The 20,762-nt window shown below is 38.3% G+C and overlaps 1 protein-coding gene across 5 annotated transcripts in view; it reads left to right on the top strand.

The window, feature by feature from the left end:
- The window catches only part of COL24A1 (collagen type XXIV alpha 1 chain), a 151,896-nt gene that overhangs the window by 110,591 nt on the left and 20,543 nt on the right, over positions 1 to 20,762 (top strand). For all 5 annotated transcript variants that reach the window (XR_007507118.1, XM_049809387.1, XM_049809386.1 and 2 more), the window contains 16 exons: positions 161 to 214; positions 3,192 to 3,245; positions 4,165 to 4,218; positions 4,442 to 4,495; positions 5,820 to 5,873; positions 6,457 to 6,564; positions 9,591 to 9,644; positions 10,105 to 10,212; positions 11,282 to 11,335; positions 12,150 to 12,203; positions 13,472 to 13,528; positions 15,281 to 15,334; positions 15,869 to 15,922; positions 16,029 to 16,082; positions 18,223 to 18,276; positions 20,025 to 20,132. Coding sequence is in view for 4 of the 5 variants with exons in the window: in XM_049809387.1 (XP_049665344.1) it covers positions 161 to 214; positions 3,192 to 3,245; positions 4,165 to 4,218; positions 4,442 to 4,495; positions 5,820 to 5,873; positions 6,457 to 6,564; positions 9,591 to 9,644; positions 10,105 to 10,212; positions 11,282 to 11,335; positions 12,150 to 12,203; positions 13,472 to 13,528; positions 15,281 to 15,334; positions 15,869 to 15,922; positions 16,029 to 16,082; positions 18,223 to 18,276; positions 20,025 to 20,132 (1,029 nt within the window). In the remaining variant the exon portion in view is untranslated. The remainder of the gene's footprint in view (positions 1 to 160; positions 215 to 3,191; positions 3,246 to 4,164; positions 4,219 to 4,441; positions 4,496 to 5,819; positions 5,874 to 6,456; positions 6,565 to 9,590; positions 9,645 to 10,104; positions 10,213 to 11,281; positions 11,336 to 12,149; positions 12,204 to 13,471; positions 13,529 to 15,280; positions 15,335 to 15,868; positions 15,923 to 16,028; positions 16,083 to 18,222; positions 18,277 to 20,024; positions 20,133 to 20,762) is intronic.

Below are 20,762 nucleotides of genomic sequence, written 5' to 3'. Positions count from 1 at the left end.
TGTGGCAATGCATGTCAACCAGAAGAAAAAGCTGCACATATTTCTTGGGTGTTTCTGAGCAAGTTATTGAGTCAGCAGAAATAAGAGAGGAAGTGGCTTTTCACAGAATATGAAACAGCTTGTTTCCAATGATTTTTTTTATTTTATTTTAATCTTCCAGGGTTTGCTTGGGCCTCCCGGAACCACAGGAGACAGGGGACCAATGGGAGAACCAGTAAGTTGACCCTTATGCCCGCTTAAAAATTTTTCCATGTATTGTACTGAATTCCCTGGTAACTCAAGCTCCATTTTACCAAGATTCAGTGTTGCCAGCTGTGGTTAGGTAGGAATTTTGGGGTAACAGTTCCAAAACTGCAGCGCTAGAGTCTGCCTCCCTTGCTTAATGTAACTTGTTCATAAGGAGACCTGTTAATCATGTTGGGAAGCACTGTCGTAAGGGGTGCACAACATAAGAGAGCATGACAGAATCTGGACCACAATATTATGTGGCTTTACACTGCATTGAGGTAGACATCTATGTTATGGATTATGTAAATGTATGTGCCAATACAGATATTAGTGGTACTTTTTTTCAGTCAAAGTTTAGAATAGTTATTCAGGAACTCGGGGACCGCATCTATTTGGCAGGTTAAATTTTCAACAAAAAAGAGACTGTTACAATAAACCTCAGACATTCCTCTGCTGGATGGATTCTTGTTCTGATTGTTATTATTTCAAAGCCATACTCACTTTTATATGGCTAATATTGTAACAGAAGATCATGCAGTATCTGCAGCAAATATATGCGAAGTTCTGCAAGGTGTAGCCATGACAGGAATAGTATTGCATCACCATCTCTGGGGGTAAATCAGATTATATAAATTCAGTGGAAGAGTGTGTGGTGTCCTAGGGGTACTTGGGAGAAGGCTGCAGAAATCTAATGGAGTTGTCAAAAATTGTGTGTTTTCATTGCTTCTGAAAAGTTATTTTGCACCTCAAATGACATATAGTTAATTTAAATCTTGTACTTTCTGTCAACAGTTCACTTTCATTATTTCTACTAATTATTATTATTATTTCTAATATTATTAAACATTATTTCTACTAATCTATAGGCTGGCATGCTTACAGAAAGCCATTGCACACTTTTGGGGGCTAGAAAAACACCAACATTTATTTTGGTAAATTTTCTTTTGGATATAATTGCCTACTTGAGCTCCCAACTTGTAGGAGTGGCAAAATGTTTCAACAGAAAATGTATTCTCTAACAGTTATTATTGGATTCCTGTTACTTCGTCTCTTTCATTTATTTTATCTAATCTTCAGGTTGTGACATGTGAGAGCCTTACAAAGCAAGGCTTACATAAAGCTCCTACCTCTTTCTGGTCAAGTTTGAATTTTCATCTATATAGAATGACTATCAGCCTTATCTAATCTAAGTGGTCTATTCTTGAGCAATGTACATTTCTGTTCTCATTATCGTAGAATCTACACATGCAGTGTCAGAAGTAAGAAGACCTTATACTGTGAACAGGGTACCACTTCTTTCAAGTGCTGAAAGAGTAAAATGTCTTTGGAAAATAGTCTGTGGAGCTAGCGATGAAAATGACACAAGATGTTACGAAATGAAACCTGTGGCTCTTTTTAACTGCCCATCCAAGCAGATTGATTTCATCTTCTGTCAGCTGGTCGCTACATGAAAGCCAGCTGCTGAAGCAGTTTCTCTGGCCCGGTCATTAGTTCTGCACAGAGCACAAAAACCCTAATTGTTGGTGGAGGAGCAGAGAAACCTAAGCAATTAGAACTATTTGTAGTAATGGGCTTGATCTAAATTACACTTCTACTTTACCTACTTATCAGACATTTCAGTAAAATCCTTCTTTGCAAATTCCCTGTTGTTAATGGTTAAAAGGAGTCCTTATATTGCTATAAATTTTTGGCTTCTGAAATTCACTGAAAGTCTCAGGGGAACGATACGTTACCAGTCCAGCAGACTTAGCTCCATAGTAATATTATGAAGAAATACTTGACTTGTGATTCAAACTTAAGCTTTGTGACACTTGCCTAGTGAATGCCGTGGAGCTGCTGCATATGAAAACTGATGGGCTTAGTTTAGGACAAGTGAATTCTCAATGGGAAATTAACTGCAGTTTAAGCTGTTCACGCTTAAATGAAGCTATGGTGTAAAATACATGCATCTGCTGAAATCTTCAGTAATATGCAGTTTACACTGTTGTTCCAAGGGAAGAATATAATTGCATTATCACTGCCAAGTTACCAGGAGGAGCAAAACCATATGCATAGTCTGTAAGAGGAAGTGAAACAAAAAAGAGTAAATATTTGCTTAAAAGGCTTCTATCATAAATATGGGTAGTAACATCTTTCTTTTACATGAGAATAATAGATCAACAAAATGTTTTTAATTTAGAATGTACTTAAATGTAGATGAGTCCCAAAGGGGTAAATAGATATGAACTTTCTGAAAGTTCAAAGCCTGGATACATCCAGAGGGTTGATTTGTCTTGACATACGTTCATAGTGGCTATGGAATCAGCTGTAATCTGTTACAGGCAACCTCTACCCCCCCAGCACACAAATCCTTCTCTGTGGGCAGAGAAGGACAATTTAACATGTGCAGAGAATTTGAGCATGCCGCTTTAGGAAATGATCCCTACATGTTACTGCGATAAATTTATTACTTATGGTAGGGCTTACAAGAAAATGCTCATAGTATAGTTACTAATATTACTGAAAAGGCTCCAGCTTTTAGCCCATTATACCTCAGTGATTCTCCTGTATAAACACTGCTAAATCCATAGTGAAGCACATAGTACTTGTTTTCAGTTAATTCCATATCAGACTGTAGGCTTTTCCACAAAGCAAACCAGACAGTCTAACAAACCTTAATTAAACAAAGTCTCAGTTAATCAAGAGGAGAGCTTAGTTTAGATAACAATTTACTTTTGGTCTAAAAGAAGAAACATCTGTGCTATTATGTGAAATCTGTTATTTCAGTCTGTCAAGAATGGCAATGAGGTCTGCAATACTGTATGCCATCATGGTACTTGTATACACTATTGGATTCAGGAGGAAAGACAATGAAATGCACTTCTTTATGCCAACTGGAAGACTTCTGAAGAGACAAAGTTAAGACTATTCAATGTAATTTAATGTTAATTGAATGATGCATCCAAAATTCTGTTTAATGCCAGGGTCCAAGAGGACAACCAGGGGATGCTGGCCCTATTGGAGAAATGGGTTTTGAGGTAGGCTTTTAATCATTTATATAGTAATTACAAACACTCAAGCAACTGAATAAGCCTGGACAATGTGTTTAGAAATGATTTTTTTTATTACCTGTAGCTGACTTCAATACCATGAGCTGCTGAGAGGCTCTCTTAAAGCTGTTACAAAAAAAAAAAAAAGAAAATTTTTCTTTTTTTTTGGAAGCACCATTCTCTTTGCAGTTAGACAGTAGAACAGCATTAATCATATGTCCTTGGAAATGGTAGATGAAGAAAAGCAGCTGCAAGCAGTTGTCTTGCTAACTTTTGCTTCTATTTTTTGCTTTGTTTTTAATATCTCTTTGAAAGAAATATGACAGAATGTATTAGCCACATTTGCAATGAAGTAGCTGAGGGATGAGCTAACTTAGAACAGAAAGGATTTGGCTAATTCAAAGAAATGTGCTTCCTCAGTCACCCAAAATCCAGTCTTCTTACTGACTATTAAAGAAAGTTTTAAATGTAAACTTTTCAAGAAGCAATCTGATACCATTAACTCTTTAAGGGATGAAGACTCCAAAAAGGGCTTTGTTCTCCAAAGGCTCTATCTACTTGGCTCCAAGCTTAAACAGTGATGAAGTTGTCAGATTTACAAAAGATAGGTGATTGCTCAGCCTGCTAGTAATTTATGATGAGAGGTACTGGCTTAGTGGTACTCCTGAGCCTTCAATACATTCCTAACCCACAGTGCAGTGCCTGAGCTCCTCCCATACCCTCCTTTTTCTTCTTCTGTTGGGCTCTAATAAGAACAAAGAACTGTGTTGTCTTAATTTGATTTTTCAGACATGCATCTTTCCCAGTGTCTCATGCCATTTTTCTGCTTCAATTTTGGCTGTATTATTTGGTGGTTGCAAAATTATTATCGGTGGTCATGTGTAATGGTAGCTCTTGTACCATGCAGGGACCTCCTGGCCCTGAAGGAGAACCTGGCCTGCAGGGAGAACCAGGCGCAAAGGTGAATGTTGAAATTATTCTCTCCTGTGCTGTTTAAATTTTCAAATTTCCATAAAAGCAAATCAGAGTGATCTGATTCATTAGCCAAGTAGGTAGTGATAGAGGAAATGCGCCATTAAGAAATATCATTATTGTCATGATGACTACATTATCTGTAAACCCCGTCATAGTTAGGAATATTGTCCCTTAAAATCCAATTACTTACTTTTATTGTGGTATTCCAGGGAGACATTGGACCTGCTGGGAAGACTGGAGAACCAGGTGACCAAGGTTTAAGGGTAAGCTATGGATGCAAATCTTCTTCCAAAAAGGAAAGTATGTTATGAATGCATCAGAAATGCAGGTTGAGAAACCTCAATTTATCAGAAGAATTCAATAAGAAGCTATTTTCTGATAACTTCTTTTTTAAAAAAATTAAAGTTTGTAATATTGTAGCAAGTTAAAAAGAGTATTGATTATAGTGTTGAAGTATTTCTACCCAAGTGTCTTATGTCACTGAGAGACATAAATTAGTGGTTTGAGCATGAAAGTAAATCCTAGGGTGTCCAGCCCAGCTATTAAGATGACAGCACACAATAATGCTCTGTACAGATACCCACTCTAGGTGAGATAATGGGAACATTATAATCTCAGCAGAGTAGGGTATCTCGCTGTACCACCATCTAAAGCAGCTGATTTGCTTCTGGTGCTGTGGATAGCTCATTTGGCACTAGATTTTACCAAGCACTTGTGCCCCTGCTTATTTTTCCTGTGCATCTTACCCCCCTAAACTGACCCAAACAGTTGCCTGCCTTTGAAGGCTGAAAAAACCTTGTAAAGTGCAAGAAACAGATTTTATCCAGGACACTTTTAAAAGAGCATAAACTATATGCTTTCAGACTTAAGTCATACCATTGAGCTCTCTTGTTCTATTGCTGTCATCTTTGGCTCCTGCCCAAAATCTCCAGTGGGGTGCATTCTACAATTCTCTCTGTACTTGGAGAAGAGTAATTCCTGATACTGGTCCACAGTGGGTGCTCTGGACTTCCATACCACTATGTCTGAAATACTATGTTATTAGTATAGGGCAGCTCGTATCTGCTTTTTTACTACCTGCATCAAAATTTGCAAGTTACCACTGCCTTTACCTAAGAAAGGCAAATATTCTAAAATGCCATGGTGCCAATACTGTTGGTAAATGCGGAGTTTTTCATGGCCCTAAACTGAGTCACTAAACATACCAGTGTGGTAGTTATCCACATAAACATGAAAGTTTCAGGATAGAATAAGTATATTTTTGAGGTTACTGTAATTACGTGTTCCATACTCTGAAACCAAACAATCTCAGTGCCACTGTCCAAATCTCCAGTGTTATATGGACATAGTATTGCCTTATTTTTCTAAAGTTGATCATCTTTTATGTTTTCCTGTGTTTGAGATTCATAGGGCTGTGACTCTGTCACTGCAAATCAGTGAAAAATTAAGACAAACTATAACAGCAACATAAAAGTTGTCCAAAAGATAATAAGCATGTGTAAAACTAGCCTGAGTTCTTCCAAGGCAATACTGCTATGTTGAGAAGTTTAGGCAATAACTCTGTTTTCAACTGTTCCCTTCTATAAGGGTGAACCGGGACCTCCAGGTGAAGACGGTGTTCAAGGAAAAGATGGCCCAAAGGTACATTCAGTTTTTGTAGCAGATGTAAAGCAGTCATACTAGCTTAAGGACCCAAATATCTGTTTTTTTCTCCTATTTCATCAGGTCAACAGAGCCCAGTTAGTTTTGATGTAAGAAGGCCTGTATATTATAGGCTTTCCTGTGCCTTTTAGGCACATACCTAGTCTGCAAGGGCTGCAAAGTTGAATGGCTTGATGGAGAAATGCAAGCTGGAGAGCTGAGGACAGTTTATTTCTGTGGTGACTATCATGCTGGAGAGCGCGAGCCCAGGGCTGCTCCATTCCCTGCATTGGATCAATGCTCTGCCAGGGACTGTGGCAGGTGCCAGGATAGGGGGTGTCACAGAGGATACCCTCAGGTAGTTGGTGATGGATGAGGCAAAATCTGGCTGTAGGAATGTATGGATGAGATAGAAAGGGCTTTACCATAACTTGGAGCCTGATCTGAATTTGACTGGTAAGATTTCCGTCACTTTTAGTTCTTTGCTTCTTGTCAGACTTGAAGATTCAGAATTTGCTTTTCTCAAGAATAAGTAATTCTGTAGCAGCAGCTTGACTAAGCTTCATTTTTTGCTTTGTTTTAGGGAGACCCTGGAGACCAGGGACTTCTTGGAGAAGGTGGTGAAAAAGGAGAGATGGGCTTACCAGGAATTGCTGGACCCCCTGGTGAACCTGGCATAATGGGCATTCCTGTAAGTGTTTTCAGGTTTAAGTAGTCTTTTTGTTCATTTGCTTTTTGTAATTATTTTATTTTGTAATTTTGCTTGCTGCTTTTATTTTTTTATTTTCTGATTTACTATTGCAATTAGAGATGACCATCTTTAAATTAGTTTGCCTTCCTTTTCTATGTGGTTCAGCTTTTCAGGGTTGGTAGAGAGAGGAGAGAAATGTTTTTCCTATCTTGAATCTGGTACCTCTTAGCATAGTGATTTCTCACCACTTGTCATTCAGATGCATACACCACACAACCTGGAGCCTCTCACTTCAGATCTTTCCTCTCCAGACAACCTTCTGTCATTAGTCTCTATCCTCACCTTCATTTGGAGACTCTGAGCAATCTCAAGGTGTTAGATCATTCTTTAAAGTTTAAAAACGCCCGAGAAATTGGCAAGATGCATATACTACCATAAATTGTGCTGTAAGATCTTCTGTTGTTTTGTATCACTTTCCCTACTCATGGCTTTGTTTACTGCCTTAGGTCTATCTAGTTTTTAGTTCAGATTAAATGTTGCTTGGGGCAAAGAACTACCATTTTGAGCAGCTTGTAAATGATGAAGCATTAGACCTTAGAGCATGCAAGATTTGGGTCCAATTTAAGATTCTGTGCTAATGTTCTCACCACATACATGCTTAGCTGTCATTCCTTTTAATAAACCTTATCAACAAAAGGAACGTCTAAAAATAACATTTCTAGAAAAAGCGATATCCTAAGCATTAAGGTTTCTTTAGTTACAAAATTATTGCAGCACAGACACCAACAGCACAGGATTCCTTAGAGTGTTGGTGTGGATTATAGCACCTTCTCTGGTAAGGAATATAAGGCAGGTCAAAAGTAACCTAAAACCAGCATCACAAGATAGATATCAGATAATCCAAATTATTCCTGCTGTTGATTCCTGGTCAGTTGGACGGCCTGCCTTTCCTAACAGTGGTCTTTCTACACAAGGTGTTGTAAAGACGATGTTATGGATGCTGTCCCTCCTGTGCTGGAACTGACTTCCAGAAATGAGGGTTCTATCATGCCAGGTGGCACTACTTCAGATCATGATTCTGTGCTGTGGTGTGATGTCATTTCTTTGGACCTTCTCTTCCTACCTTGTCAATCACCCTGTAATGAGGCATATACTGTAAAAAATAAGGAGAGAGAAGAAAGAAGGAATTTCTTCATTATTTCATTTTGTTCTTAAAAGACATTTATTCTTTAACTAACTTAATTTTGGTGCCTCTGTGAAAAGAATTAAATAAACATATCATGAGAGCACCAGTTGCCATAGACAACTGAAACAGAGATTGCAGATGGAGAGAAATGGCAGCAAACATACACAGGTCAAATAGCAAATTAACTTTAGGATCCATCTTCAACATTGTTAGATCAGTTCGCGTATCTGTTCTGGCATCACTCCTAGCAGCTGAAATCCATCTATAAAATCTATTTTGCTGAAGTTTTATGCAATTTCTTAATGTGAACTAATATTTTGGAGCACAGTTTCCAAAGCAAGTACATAGCCTCAAGTTAGAATTCAGATTAAATTCCCTTACCAAAAATCATCACGTTCTCATTCATAGCCCTCTGGCTGCCTTCTCTGTAGCTCTTATGTGCTGATGAAGTCTGAGTAAACATTAGTTGGAGGGCCAGCTGTCAACAGCTGTGAGTGCTGTCCCCTCTGTCCTCTAAGCATCAGTGTTACAATCTGCTGTCTTTAGTCCTGGTTTCTTCACAGTGAATTACTCTCTTAGTGAAGAAAAAAAATGCTCTTTTAGTTGTTAGCACACTTAGTGTGCTACAGAACAATTTTTGTTTCTGATACAATGATGTCACCCTGACTATTTTTTTTCTGTTTTGGGGTGGCAATTCTGGAGAAGCTTGTGTTTCATACATTGAAATTGTCATAAAACAGCTCAGCCCTGGCATATCTACATTGTATGTAATTATACTTGTATAAAATAAACATCAGCAGTGCTGCTGTGCCTCAGTGAGACAGGCAGGTCTGGCAATTTGATGTTTGGGACGATGAGGTTAGCAGGGGATTTTTCACATTTCTGTTCCACATATTCCAAGGGTGGCTGCAGATCTGCCTCCCTCCCCACTCATCCTCCCTGGTGAGTGTTCACATCGTGGTTTTGGTTTGACCTCCTTCTAGGGATGCGGACAGATCATAGCATCCTGGTCTAAACATGGAAATTGGTTTCCTATAATGAATTGTCTGAGGGTTTTATTGGGGGTGAGGGCAATATTACATTTTCCTTAAACAAAAGCTAAAAAGCAACAAATAAGCTTCACAAATCAGTTTAAACTATATTTACCCTGGCTTATCACTACAATGACTCAAAAAAACCCAAATATATCTCCCTTTATCCAAAACCGAGGCTAAATTACCTCCTCTAACTCACAGTGCTTTGGGGTAAATTGAAACCAGTGAGCAGTGGACCCATCCAGCCCTTTGGGAGGGTCAGTTTTTGAAGTGACCTAGAGGGCAGCAGGGCTGTAGCTCCATAGCACCCTTCATCTACAGGCAGCACACCCAATTACAGTCACCAAGAGGCGGGCAGTGGTAGGTACCAGCACTTACTGAGTTAGGTCTCTGCTCTACAGCAAGTTGTGTCAGGGCCCTGCTCTTCACACTTGACAGTCCCAAGGTTTTCTTAGTTTTCCTCTGGTTGAGTATTGTATTTCTCTAAATCCAGTGGTTGTCTTGAACCAGTTTTATTCCTAAAGTATTATTTTCTGTGTGGACAAGATTTATTGGGGTTTTTTTCCCGCCTATTGTCAGTGCATTTTCACTAGTTCAATAAGCGATCCCTGATGCTTGCCCACTTGGTTCTGCTGTAACTTGAAACAGTCCTACTAACTTGCTCACAGCCACAGTTAATTAGATTTTTTTCCTCCCACCTCTCTGCATTACAAAAGCCTCCTTAGTTATCCAATTTGGAGCACACTTCAAACATGTTTCCAGGCCTTTCCCAATCATTTCTTTTTCTCTCTCTAATAAATGTACAGGGCCCCGAAGGAACACCAGGAAATCCAGGTCAGAGGGGCCGTTTAGGAAAGAAGGTAGTATTTTTCATCTTTCCCAGTTCCCTTTCTTTTATCTGAAACTTGAATTTACATTACAAAATAATTCCATTGAACCAAGTCTATCCCTGTTTTATGTCATGCTTCAAGCCAACTTTTTTTCTTGCTAGCCATAGTAATTAGAATTGTCATCATTCTGCAATCAATAATGTTCAGGACCTTAGGAAATTTAAATTTGTATCAGGATGTGATTTTGCAACTCAGAATTGTTCAAAAAATGTTAAGCTTTGCCTGAAACAAAACAAATAATAGAAAGGCTTTAGCAGAGGGGGTTTTTCACTGCAGAGTTCTGTGTTCAGACATTCTAAGAACTACAGTAAATTACATATGTAAATGTAATACTATCAAATAATGCTGTTATATACTTTGGTTAACAATAAACTGCATTTTGAAACTTAGTATCGATCTCTTACTATTTTTAATACAATAACACCAACAGGGGGAAAAGGGGCAGCTTGGCCCTCCTGGAGAAATTGGACCTGCTGGTGACTCTGGCCAACCTGGAGAAATTGGTCCCAAAGGTGCAAGAGGAACTCGAGGTCCCTTGGTTCGTAGAAAACATGCTTATTTAAGAGCTCATGTACTTCCATTTTAGCAGAATCGTGTTTCTCCATGGGAAGAGGCAAGTCACAGCTGTAGCACATATAAAAATTTTTTGAGGTAGCTGGAGATCCAGGCAATGTCCTTCCCAGCATGTATATCCTGATGCATGCCCTAGTCTTTCAGCATCAGAATGAGACCTGTGCACCTTTCCAGACAGAAACCCAAACCATGGAGCTGGAAGGAGTCATCTCATGCTCTGGTCAGGTTCCTGATCTGACAGTCAGAGGAGCAGGATGGCAGGGCATGCCATGGAATACTCATGCCCCACAGTCCACATATAACCTCACTGCTGTGGCTGTTTCTTAAACCTTTCCAGTTCCAAGAACAGAAACCATGGGGTTTGCTATTATATAAAATAAGCCTTAGCCATGGCTGAAACAAAGCATTTCAGATGAGGACTGCTACTCTTATTGAATGGGAACCTGATCCAAAGTTAACTGAATTAAGTGTATTTCCATTAATTTTGAGCTCCTTTCATCACAAGCTCCCCAAGCTTGCTCCACACTGTATGACAGATACACAGACACGCGCAGCCTTTGCACTAGTGAGGCAACTTGCCCATCTCACTGCTCCAGGGCCCAATTCTGTGGCCACTGAATGCAGCACTGTGTCCCTGAACACATGAAGTACAGAAGTAAAGTAACTGTCTAATGGCCAGTATTTTCAAGAAAGGACTCCATTTCAAAGGTGAGGACCACCCTCAGCTTCTCTTGGCATACTTCACATTTATAAACAGAGTTCCTCCACACCTCTGAAAGCTCAAATCCTTTTGATATTAATTATGCACAGGGATTGTACAGTTAGGACTGAAAATGTTGACTGTTTTTTCCACAGAACAGGGAAAAGCCCAGTATTCTTTACCAAATGAAGTTGGACCTAACAAGGAAGTTGTGTGTGGTTCTCAAATCTCAATATTTGAAGATTTTTCGAAGTGATCACTTTATAAAGTAGGCATTGTTGTAACATTTTACAAGAGAGTTCATTTTTCTATCACTGATTATTGCATTTAACAGGGACACCTAGGAGGAATGGGACCTGAAGGAGAGCCAGGAATCACAGGCTATGGGGTGAGGTTTTTTTACCAAATTCATGTACGCACACATCCCTGAGTAGTCTGTGGTACTGTAAATAATTTCAAATATCATGGGTATTTGTATCTAGAATACACAAATATCTTTAGGAGTGTCAGATACTCACATATGTTTATAAGACACATGATTGCCTACTCAGAAGTATTAGCCTTAAGCAATGATGGCTGGTTTTTGTGAGTTCACTAGCAGTTGGTTTTTTACCACAGATTTGAAACCCTTCTTTGTCCAATGTATCTCACCCCTTGTGAATAAAGTTCCTATAAAACTACTACAGCTATTCATTATAAAGCGTGTTCAGCAAACACCACCATCTCTGCTTACTGTCTGGCCAGGCAGTTTCCATTGCAGTAACAGAAACTGATTGAATGAGGTTAGTTGAAGGACATGAAGATATTGTGGTTTTCACTGAAAAATAATTATAATCACCATCATAGATAGATTGAGTCCTGCTCTTAGATCAGACTGCCATGTCTTTTTCTGAACAGAAACTTCCATTTTTCTGAACAGAAACTTCCATCAGTGGCCCTAACCCTGAAGCAAGAACCAGCCCTGCTCCCCTCACCTGCATCAAGCCCTTCCAGAACCTTTGGTTTCCCACTGTGCATCGAGTTTTTCCTGCACACAGCACATTTTCTGCCTGGGCCCTTTAATTCTATGCCACATCACTATTTAGTATTATTAGTGAGCAACAAAAAAAGAGTAGTAACAAGCAGCTAAAAGAAAGTTTGGAATTAATTATTTCTTTAATTATTTGTTTTGGAAGTAATTTTTGGTTTGTTTGTTTCTTTAGGGTCACCAGGGTCCTCCAGGGCCCCCAGGGCCCCCAGGAGCCAAAGGAGAAAAGGTATGAAGATCGATTATAATGTCTTACAGTTTGAGTAATTATAAGGGGAGGAAATGTTACTTCATGTTCACTGTTTTCCACAGCATGCAGCAAAAGCCACTGTTTGCGGTATTTATTAGTATTGTGAGAGAATATGAAAAGAAATGCAAAACTGGGAAAACAGATCATTCAGAGGCAGAGTTCTGAATTATACAGTTTAAATGTTTCAGGTTGTAAAACACAAGGTACCCATTGTAAGAAACACATTCTATTGTATCCGATAGCACCACTGCCCTTAGTGAGCACTTCTGACAGAAATAATCAGTGCAGAACCAGCTAAGCATTTACTGAGCTCTAAGCCTGTGAGTACACCCACGGGTTTTGCTGAAAGTCCAGCTAAGATGGACAAAAGTCTGTGCTTAGTATAAGGGGCGGGATGTTGCCTCAGTGCTGCTATTTTAGTGTCAAATTCTTTGTTGTTCTTTTAAGCCTCAGATCCTGCAAACAGATTTGTATGCTGACTGAAGTCTGTGTGACCCCAAGCAGGTAGAGGGATTCCCTTCATGAAGATCAGTTTGGAGTTGCACCTGACAGAGAAATACAGTCTAACATTAGGGCCAGTTTTTCAATGAATACTACTAATAGGCAATTAGTGGTTGATGTTATAAATAGGTTCTGATATAATTTTCAGAAACAATAACTGAAAACTAAATTGTTGGGAGCTAGGTGTCTAGCTTGCTTGGTCACTAATGAAAAAGCGCTTAGGAAAGTCTTCATCGAATTTAAAATGTGAGCTTCTTTGCATTAAATATTGGTAAATATCTGGAATAGATAACTTTTTGTCTATTAGTTTGGAGGGCAGTTGTTTCATATTTAAAATTTAATGGAGTTCAGGCTGAATGTTGGAGTCTTCTGTACACTTGTTTGTCTATATTAGGTATATTTCTCAAAACAGTGGAAGAAACTTTCTTTTTTCCTCTTGTCAAATATCCTGTTTATCCTTTTTTTCATTAAATAAAAAAATGATTACATGGACATCATTCAGATACTTTTTGTTTTACTGCAGCCTTTGAGAATAATGCAAATAGGTTTTTTTTGTCTCAAAGATGTTTAGGTGCATGTTAAAATTGAGTTACCATTTCCATTGTATTAAAACCATAAGCATTATGTTCACTTTTAGCATCTATACAGTATGCTCTCTGGGTGTTTATTAGCATTTGAACATGTGTGCATTGTAGACGAGGTTGAATTTCTAAGTTAATATCTTTTAATATTTATCTTCATTTTAGGGTTACCCAGGTGAAGACAATACAGTCCTTGGACCACCTGGGCCCATAGGTGAACCAGTAGGTCTTTCTTTCTCAAAAAAGTTATATTAATGCCTCTCAAGACAGGAGACAATGCAGGGTCTTTCTGAAACTTTATATCACTGTCTCAGGAGTCAGTACCCCCTTGTACAAAAATGTAGAATGATGGTCCTTTAGTCGGTAATCCCTCTCTGAAAAATGCAGTCATGTGCTCTTTCCTGCTTAAGAGTATGTGCCCTGTGTTCAGTAACACTAATGCCATTAGTCTGTGTTTGGACCAGCACGTTTTGGAACAGAATTTTACCCTCTCTGTTTATCCTGAATTATACCTAATTGCTTTACTAACCAGAAATATGTTTTGACTTATTTCATTATCACTACAAAAGTAATTTAGCTGATTTAGAGAGCGCTGCACTTTGTAACCATTTTTTACTGAATTCATAGTCGTGAGGATTTGATATCGTGGGATATCTCTCTGCAGCAATTACGAGATGACTTTTTTTTTTGGACATGTTCAAAATCTTATTAGAAGTATTTCATGTTCAGGCTTTGATTGTGCCAGAAGTAATACTTGTACAGTCTACTTCTCTTCAGATTAACCTTAATATTTACACCTCACCTCCTCAAAAGGCAAGACTATAAGACCCTGATGTAACTGAAGACAGAGTCAGGACTAGGTTCTTATATTATGGTAATGCATGAGAGAAGAGACTTCAGCCAATTCTGTTGTAGCCGAACTGGCTCTAGAATGCTGACTGCTTAAATGTTGCAAGCAGGGCCCTTCCACCTTGTAGATTGCCTCTAGGAAACATGCCGTGAGGCTGCTGAAACCTTGGAGAGTATACAAGCAGTTGCATAATAGTATCTGTTGGTGGATATGCACTAGAAATGGCTAATCTATTCATTTGTGAACTGTAAAGACACATGCCAGTTAGTGATGCCTGGCCAACTTTTCATTATGTGCCTTTACTTAAGACAGGTGGGAAAAAAGCAGTCCCTTACTATTTCATCTAATGATTGGCTGGATGTCTTTTGGAAAGTCTTGGCCATTCTTACTTTCTATGGGCATGATTTTCTATCCCATCATTTTTCCTTTGACTGAGATTTGGTCCATTTGCAGCAATGAGAGTTAAAATTCTGGGGAAAAATCCCATTTCTTGTGGGACTGGAGTAGGGCCTTTCCCTAAAGTAGAGCTACTGAGGTGTATGAATATAGCAGGAAGAACCACATGACTCACAAAAATCATGTTATTCCCTCTGCTCCTGTGCAGTTCTCATATGTGTGAGGCACGCTCAGGGATTGAAATTGCCTTTTTATTAGGATGCACTTAAAGCAGATTCTGAGTACAGCAAGGCATTTCAGAGAACAACCCAATTTTGTCTTACAGAAACCATAAGCGAGTTTTCCTCCCATGTCTTGAAAACAAAGTCTCTTCATTTATTCATGGAGATTTTAAATTCAGATATCATACATATACAGGTATAAACCTGGAGAAGTTCTACTGAGGTCAATACTCCTTTTTTATTTATGTCCATGTAAGATCCATCTTCTAGCTTCTAGTCTTCAGTTACAAAAAATTTTAGACAGTGGCTCCTGTCTGACCGCAATGCATTTTATTTAGGAAAAAATTGTGTTTGTTCCTTTAGACAAGCCAACTTTAATGTTTGTAATCCTCAGTTCCGTCTCGTCTGTTAGTCTGTTTTGAGAGAAATCCCAGCTTTCTTTTTGTACTTCACTGCAGCATTATTTCAGTTCAGCTGTTATATTTTGCTCTTTATTTTTCTCTCTAGGGTCCTAGTGGTGAACGTGGAGATAGAGGAGAACCTGGTGATGAGGGCTATCAGGTAATACCTCTTGCTAAACAATTCTGTGATTCTGGAATATTGAATGAATTAACATTTTTCTCTGAAATTTAAGCACTATTTCGTTGTAAACTTAATCCTAATAATTACTCATGAATTGTATTCAGTCTTTCAGCATGTAGAAGTTGTATGGTAACTCATGCTAATCACTGATGCAGTTTGTTTGCTGAAATACAAGAGAGACAGTCCTTGACACGGAATATCCTGTTTAAGTTACACAGATAATAAAGATAGACATAGTAATAAATCAATGAACTGAATACAATCTATGCTTACAGAAGTGCAGAAATGTTTAAACAATATGTAATTCCCACTTGCAGTTTGGAGTAGAGAATTTAAAGAAAAGCTCCCTAAGGTCTGATCTCAGGAGAGCTAAGCCTACTTTATTTAGGTCACATCAGTGAATCTGCGGCCACCCAATACCTCCCAAGATGGGCTTTACAAGGAAATCTATAGCTCACTGAACATGCCATCCTGAGTTACTTGTATTGCAATGTTATATTTTCTGCCTCCCAGGGTCATATAGGTCTTCCAGGGCTTAGAGGACCTATTGGACAGCAGGGGCCTCCAGTAAGTGTTTCAAACAAGTGAGATTTCTCTATTGGCTGTTGAAAATGTGTTTTCTTCTACATTTAAATGATTCTTTTTATTTATTTAATATATGTTCTTTCCAAAGGGAGAGCCAGGTGAATTGGGAGAGCAAGGACCAAAAGGAGAAAGAGGTTCTGAAGTAAGTAGAAAAATGTAAAGCAAAACTGCACTTATTTGGAGTTCGTATGTTTTTACTGTTCACTGACTATCACTGGAAAACGGTTATATAAGGCTAAAACTCAGTGTTTGGGTTTCTTTTTCATACCTGCAGGGACAATAAAAATATAGAATGGAAAATTGCATAATGATCTAGGATAGTAAATATGTGTTATTTGATAGGTAAGTGGTTTTACTTTGGAGTAATATAAAGCATTATGAGAGGCTGTTTTGGAAACATTTGAATAATATTCAATTACACCCCTAAATGGAGTTCCTTGTGGCAAACTAGCTCTGGAAGACATCCAGGATTTTACTGCTCTGATCTGTAAATTAGCCTTCTGGTACTGCACTGCACCAGGTCCACAGTCCTGGAAGTTAAGGAATTTGCTACAGAATGGTAGAGGAATAATGACAGAGCAAGTAATGAAAAAGATCAAAGACTACATCTTTTACTTTAGAAATAATAGTTCATCTTGGTGGTGTGTTGAAAATTGCCAAAAGTATTTTATATTCTCCCATGGGGTGAATTTCATTGGCTTTTGAGATTTAAAAAGATTTACAGTAAAGGATTTCTTACAATACCAATTGCCATTGCAACTTAAATGAGATATGTCTGAGGGGTTCCATAGTGCAACTCCATTAGAGTTTCAAAATTGTCTAGGTAAATACTAGAATCTGTAGTAGATTAGAAAATTAGGACATTTAGGAACAGAAAGGAAACATGATGCAAAGACATTGTCAGCATGTACTCTAGCCATGCACTTAGATATGCTGCCTTTGACAAACTACTCACAGCACAGGATAAAATCAGTCATTCCTTTGTCTTTCCCTTGGAGAATGTTTTCTTTGTGTTGCAAATGCCCCTCAGATTAAAACTACTATTTGCAAATATGGAACCAATATCCAACCTGGACCCTTAAGAGCCTAAAGGTTTACACAAAAATGTTAATAGTGAAAACATTCATAGAGTCTTAACTCCAGTGGCATGACTGGTGCTGCTATAGCAAGCCTTGCAAAGCCAATCCCATAAACTGCAATGCTGAATCATCTGGGTTTACTTTATATGCATTCAGAAATGTTAATAAAAGCAATATAAAGTTCTTTGAATATACACATTCCAGTTCTGATTGTGGACCTTTTTTTATGTCTTTCTTAACAAAAAGGCATTAAATTAATGAATAGAACAAAATTTTGCTGTTTTTATCATATTTGCATTAATTATAAAACATTTACTTTTACAATGACCTTAGCTTTTTCACTTTATTGCATGTTATGTAATATTGCAGCATAGTAGTTTAGCATCGCTTTTGCTTTAAGAACAGCATTTAAAATAATTAATCCAGAAAATCTTGGAAGCTTTTTTCTACTTGATTTGTGCTAACAACTGTTATTCTTGTGCCTGCTGTCCAAATGGTTGCATCTTTTAGAGGTAGGATAAAATTCATGACATAGATCTTTATATTCTGTGAAGAATATCCTATAAACAAATTGTCTGAGATGCTTTTGACCTATTCTGAGCTTTTCTTCCTTGGTGCTTGGCCTCCTGTGTCACTAAACGACTTATGAGAATGTTACCTGCTATCATTATCACTCAGTTTTCTAAGACTACAGATTTCTAGATCAGTCAAGACAAAAAAAAGTCTGGTTTTAAGAAAATTTTATGTTGTGTACATCTTGGATAAAAAGAATGTTCCTATATGTGACACTATTGTTTTCTAGTATTCTTTTCCACATACACTCAGTGCATCTACATTGCCTACTTTTCATGACTTCCCTTTTTAAAAGGCATGGGAAGTGCTGTAAAAGCATACTTACTTACAGAGGTGTGGCCAATAGAGGAGAAATTGCCAGATTCATAGTGAAAAACTTCTTATGCCTATTGTTGTTGAAAAAATTCTGAAAACTGCACTATACCAATTTGGGAAAGGGAAAAATATACAATTCTACCAAAAATGTATTCACTTTTACTTGAAAAACTTTCTCCTGTCTCCTGAAATGAAAATAATCTGGTCCAAAGCCAGGCAATGTGAACATGTGTACTAGAGGGGAACAATTCTCAGCTCTTCTTAGGGGACTGAGTTTAAGACATTTGTCGGTTCACAAGTATTTGTAACTTTTAGGGACCCACAGGGAAGAAAGGAGCAACGGGTCAGGCAGGCAAACCTGGAATTTCTGTAAGTAACAAAATTCTACAGTCTATCTTCAGGTTATAAAACAGAGAAAATAACAACTAATAAAACCAAAATAGAGTCATGCCAGTGGTACCAGAAAGTCTTAGGTTCACTCTAAAGAACCTTCTTACTATCCAGGAAGTGTAAAGGAACCCCTGTGAAAATAAGAATAATTTTTTAAGTTATGTTAAATTATACTGAATTATGCTCAGTTATTCAGCACATGGAAGTGAAGTGCAGCTAATATAACAACAAGGTGCTTCCTGCTTGTAAAGTTACTTAATTAGATCATTTTTGCCTGTGGCTTGTAGTCCATGTGCAAGTTATCACATTATATTGCACAGAGCTGTACTACTGTTCACTCCTGGCTCCCATCAGTTCTTTGAACAGCTGCAGTCGGCAGAAGCGTGGATCCATACGTTCAGGATGGATATGGCTGGCAGATCCCTTCAGGTTTACTTCTTTCACTCACTTGCCCTGAGCTGAAATTTTTTATGTTCTTTCTTGAGTTACTGTAGAGAAGCTAACTTGCATCCCTGTCTCCATGAGGGAGAAGACAGAGCAGGAAGCAGTAGGTGTTCTGTAAACATAACCAAGAACAAAATGCATCAAGGCTATTTTGGTCCCCTAATAAATAGTACCACACAAGCCCATATTGTAAATAACTTTTACAATATAAATAACAATAAATACATAAATAACAATATAAATAACAATAAATACAATAAATAAATAAATACAATGTAAATAACTACCTCGCATCAAAACATTGTCAGTAACCAGAGAAATGCAGCTGCTTCATAGAGCTTGTACCTGCTGGGCAAAGTGCAAGGGCCTTTTGATGACAAGGAACTGTGTGTCTTCTGTAAATACTTGGCTCTTTCCTCTGGAGGACTGCAGAAAGTGTACATTCAGCAGACAAAGGAAAAGAGGAAAAGGCAAGACATATGGTGAAGCGTGGAGAAGACAGTAGACTAGAACTTGAGGAAGTGTCAAAGCACATCCCAAGTGCAAGATACTTCAGCAACCAGAAGTTAGAAAAAAGATTAAGATGGCAAGCTTCTTACATTCTATACAGCTGTTGTTAACCACGCTTTTTCAAACAAGATGTGTTGTACTTAGCATATTTAAAATTTCTGAGAAATGCATTCATACAGAGGTAATTGCAGAACTCCAAGCCCCTTAAGATAGTGTATTTCAGTCTAAAGGGAAATAACTGTGAAGAAAAAATCACCGTTCCTCTGGTGGATGTGACATGAAACTTTTTTGTGCAAGTATAGCAACAGTTAGCACAAACTTGCCTTATTAGAAGTTTGTATGTATTTTTGATATGTTCAAATTTCAACAGTGTATATTTGCAAATGTACAGTACAGAGTATCTAGTAAAAGGAAAGCTGAAAAGGTATACAGTTGAGCTTTTTACAGGGTTAAATAGATGACTTTATCAGGTTTCCTTGCTTCAGTTTAAAAATCAACACTCTTAACCATCTTCCAGGCCTGGCACACAGAGGGGTCAGCCCCATGGTTTCAGCTGAAGTTGCTCAGATCCCACAACACAAGAAGTCTAAGGTTAAGCCAACACCATTTTAAACCAAACATCCTAACTCAGAGCTCCCTCTACAAGTATTCATTTGTGTCACTGGGTCTGTTGTTATGTAGGGTTTAGGAAATATTGTGACTGAAATCTAGTTCTCTGATGGTGAAAATGAAGAGAGCTGATGGTGCTATGTTTGATGTGGATTTGTTTCAAGGGAAAACCAGGCCCAGCAGGGCAGAAAGGAGCAGTTGGGTACCCTGGACCAGAAGGCATTCCTGGGAACCCTGGCAAGCCTGGGCTGTCAGGGAAGCCTGGCCCTAAGGTAAGTTGCTTTCCACATTGCCTCTCTTCATGTCATTTTGCATTACAGATTTTCTAAGGGTAGGGTATTTAAACAGAAGGAACCATTCTCAGTTCCTTGAGTATCTTGAAAATTAGACCAATTCTTTTGTTTTCTTTCTCTTTTGCTCCTGATATTCTAGTCGGATTCTAAAGTTAGCATAAGTGTACTGTGAGAACTATTTCATTAGCATATGTTAGTAGTAACTACAACTAAGTGAAAGTGCTTTCTTAATTGGAGAGGCTTCACAGTTCTGTTCCTGAAAACAAGCCATAGACCCCAACTGAGGCTGTTTCCTCTCAGACTCTGAGATAATCCCATGTTTTCCTTATTGTCTTTGAACTGTAACCTATGTCTCTCAACCTAAGCGATTCTAAAGCTTTGCCCAGTGTAAAAGAGTATTAGGTGTCTGAGGTACCCGGAAGCATTCTTGGAAACAGGTTTTTTGTATGTCTGTTCTTTGCTGTGGGCCAAGGGTGGTGACCTGCTGCTTCTGGGAGCAGTGACGAAGCTCTTTGCCTATTCACTTCAGAGAAGAGGGAGAAAATTCCTATAGTTGTTCTCACTGTTGAAAGTCTGATCACTTTGATTTCAAGTATGGTATTTCTCAGT

The sequence above is a fragment of the Accipiter gentilis genome, chromosome 8 (genome assembly GCF_929443795.1).
Source record: "Accipiter gentilis chromosome 8, bAccGen1.1, whole genome shotgun sequence".
Taxonomy (NCBI): Eukaryota; Metazoa; Chordata; class Aves; order Accipitriformes; family Accipitridae; genus Astur; species Astur gentilis.
The sequence above is the reverse complement of the archived record's forward strand: the minus strand, read 5'-3'. Positions and strand labels throughout refer to the sequence as shown.